The sequence below is a fragment of the Pinus tabuliformis genome, chromosome 9 (assembly GCF_031772625.1).
Source record: "Pinus tabuliformis cultivar Carrire ecotype Pingquan chromosome 9, CPIR1, whole genome shotgun sequence".
Taxonomy (NCBI): Eukaryota; Viridiplantae; Streptophyta; class Pinopsida; order Pinales; family Pinaceae; genus Pinus; species Pinus tabuliformis.
The window spans coordinates 1,230,753,789-1,230,756,116 of NC_142307.1; the positions used below are offsets into that span (position 1 = coordinate 1,230,753,789).

The 2,328-nt window shown below is 38.1% G+C and overlaps 1 protein-coding gene across 1 annotated transcript; it reads left to right on the top strand.

The window, feature by feature from the left end:
• The first annotated feature begins 837 nt into the window (after window positions 1-837).
• On the top strand, window positions 838-1,788 carry LOC149152983 (uncharacterized). The gene has a single exon (XM_089443658.1). The coding sequence runs from the start codon at window positions 838-840 to the stop codon at window positions 1,786-1,788; it is 951 nt and encodes a 316-aa protein (XP_089299784.1).
• The last annotated feature ends 540 nt before the right edge of the window (window positions 1,789-2,328 follow it).

A 2,328-nucleotide genomic window follows, 5' to 3' on the forward strand; every position in this document is an offset into this window, starting at 1 on the left:
TTCTGAATCATTGATGATTAAAAGGTAAACCTGTCGAGACTATAGATGTTTGCTGGCAACAGTGGCTCTACCTGTGACAAATTAGTATATTTTAAAAGCTAAGCTGTAAACTCACCCCTGCTTTACCTCTACAACTAATTAAGGACTGATATAGAGTTTTGAAATATTTTAATTTATGAGGAATTTTGAGAAAAAATACAGTTAGATGATTCTTGTTTTTATGCAGATTAATGAACTTAGTCAAGCATTCCAAAAATTAATTTTCTCTTCTTTAATTATTTTTACTCTAATTTTAGGAAAATCTCATTCATATCAAATAGAGATAACTGGTTATTCTCTCATGTGTCGCCATTGTTGAGGTAAAACACAACCCCTCCATTTTTTACTTGTTCACTTCAAATAATGAGGACCCTTTCTATAAAAATTTTGGCTAAGCACCTTTAGGATTTTTATTTAGTTGATTATCCTACGTGTTTGTTAATTTTTCATTTTCTTTGGATTCTTGTTTTGATTGTTTTGTAAAATCAATATTTTATAAGCCTCCCATTGACACTTGTTTCACCTCATTTAGTCAATTGATTCGTAAACGACACTCCTTTGAAATCTAATCATTTATGTCATCTCGGTTAAAAATGCATAAAATGTACAATATTCAATTTTTGTAAATAAATTAGTTCAATAATGCATTTATTTTAAATATTAACCCCTAGTTAGTTCTTACTAACATTACTCAGTAGAAAGCGCATTCTTACCTGGGACAATCTGATAAAAAGAGGAATGGTAGGGCCATCCAGATGCCCAAATTGCAACATAAATTGTGAAACCATCCATCATTTAATGGAAGAATGCCCATTAGCAAAACAAATCTGGGAGAAAGTCGAAAAATGCAACATGAGAGCTCACCCCAGAACGGAGGACATAACGACAACCATAAGGACCTGGGAAAAACACCCTTTCAAGTGCAGGATCCTCAACTCTCTATGGCGCATCATACCGGGATTTCTGTATTGGACCCTCTGGAAGGAGCGCAACCACAGAATTTTCAATAGCACTTCTAGATCCATCGATGATCTTTTGCTCACACTCAAAAAAAACATTCAGGAAACTCTGGCCATCAGAGTATGGAATGATACTGATATGCCAGAAGTCCCCCAGGAGCGTCGCATTTTGAAGGAATGGAATTTAGAACTCAAATCCCTAATCAAGACCACCACTAAACCGTCCACAAGATCCGCTTCACCATCATCTTGGTCCCTGCTAGCATTCAACGCATATAAGCTGAACTTCGACGGCGCTGCCAAAGGCAATCCTGGCCCAGCAGGATTTGGAGGAGTAATTCGTGGTCATAATGGAAAAGAGAAACTTGTATACTATGGAACAATAGGGAAAGATACTAATAATGCAGTGGAGCTAGAGGGTCTTTGGAAAGGAATATGTTTAGCTGAACAGCACCACCTCTCCCCTCTGGAGGTAGAAGGTGACTCTCTCATTCTAATAGAGGCAGCTAAAAGAATGCAGGCGGGAGAAAAGGCTGTCAAGATAGCGAAAAGCTGGAGATTGCTAAGCCATATGGAATCCTTGGAGGAAAAACTCCACGCTCCCCACAACTTATCCTTCCATCATGTAAGAAGAACTGCTAACCAGGTAGCAGATCGGCTAGCAAATCAAGGAGTGTCACATACGACACATTACTTCTCAGGCACCCTAGACATGGTTGAAGATGCTAGACTCAAACAAGACTGCATCGCTTTGGTGCACAAAGACATCCCTCCCGCTGATGAGGATTAGTTCTGAAGCCGATGCCCCCATGGCCAGGAATGCTGCTCTCCATCCAGTTCCTTCTGTTCTCGGCGTTTGTTTGGTTGGTATGAAGTCAATGTTTGTCGCGAAGGATTGCGTGTCCACTATGTTAGTTTACGTGTCAAATGTGTTGGCTCATCGTGTCAAGTTACAAGTCAAGTCACAAGTCCGATGTGTTGGCTCAAACGCCCGATGTGTCTACAATATGCTGGTTATGTTGGAGGAGAGAAACAGGTCTTTTTTGCCTGCTGCTTAGATTGGTCTATCTTGGGAATTCTCTTTGGAGATGCAAGGCTTCGGCCCTTTGTAATTTTGGATGTAATTTTGATTTTTGTAATATAAATTAGTGCAGTTTTACGTAGAAAAAAAAAAAACATTTTTCGTTTTTTTACTTATACAACCAAATCATGAAGAAACCAGATTTTAGTAATTCACTCCAATATTTCAAATAAATTACTAGTCTTGAAAAATAAAAATGACAAAGTGGTTGTAGTTTATTTATTTTTTTAGTGGCTTTAGTTTAGATAA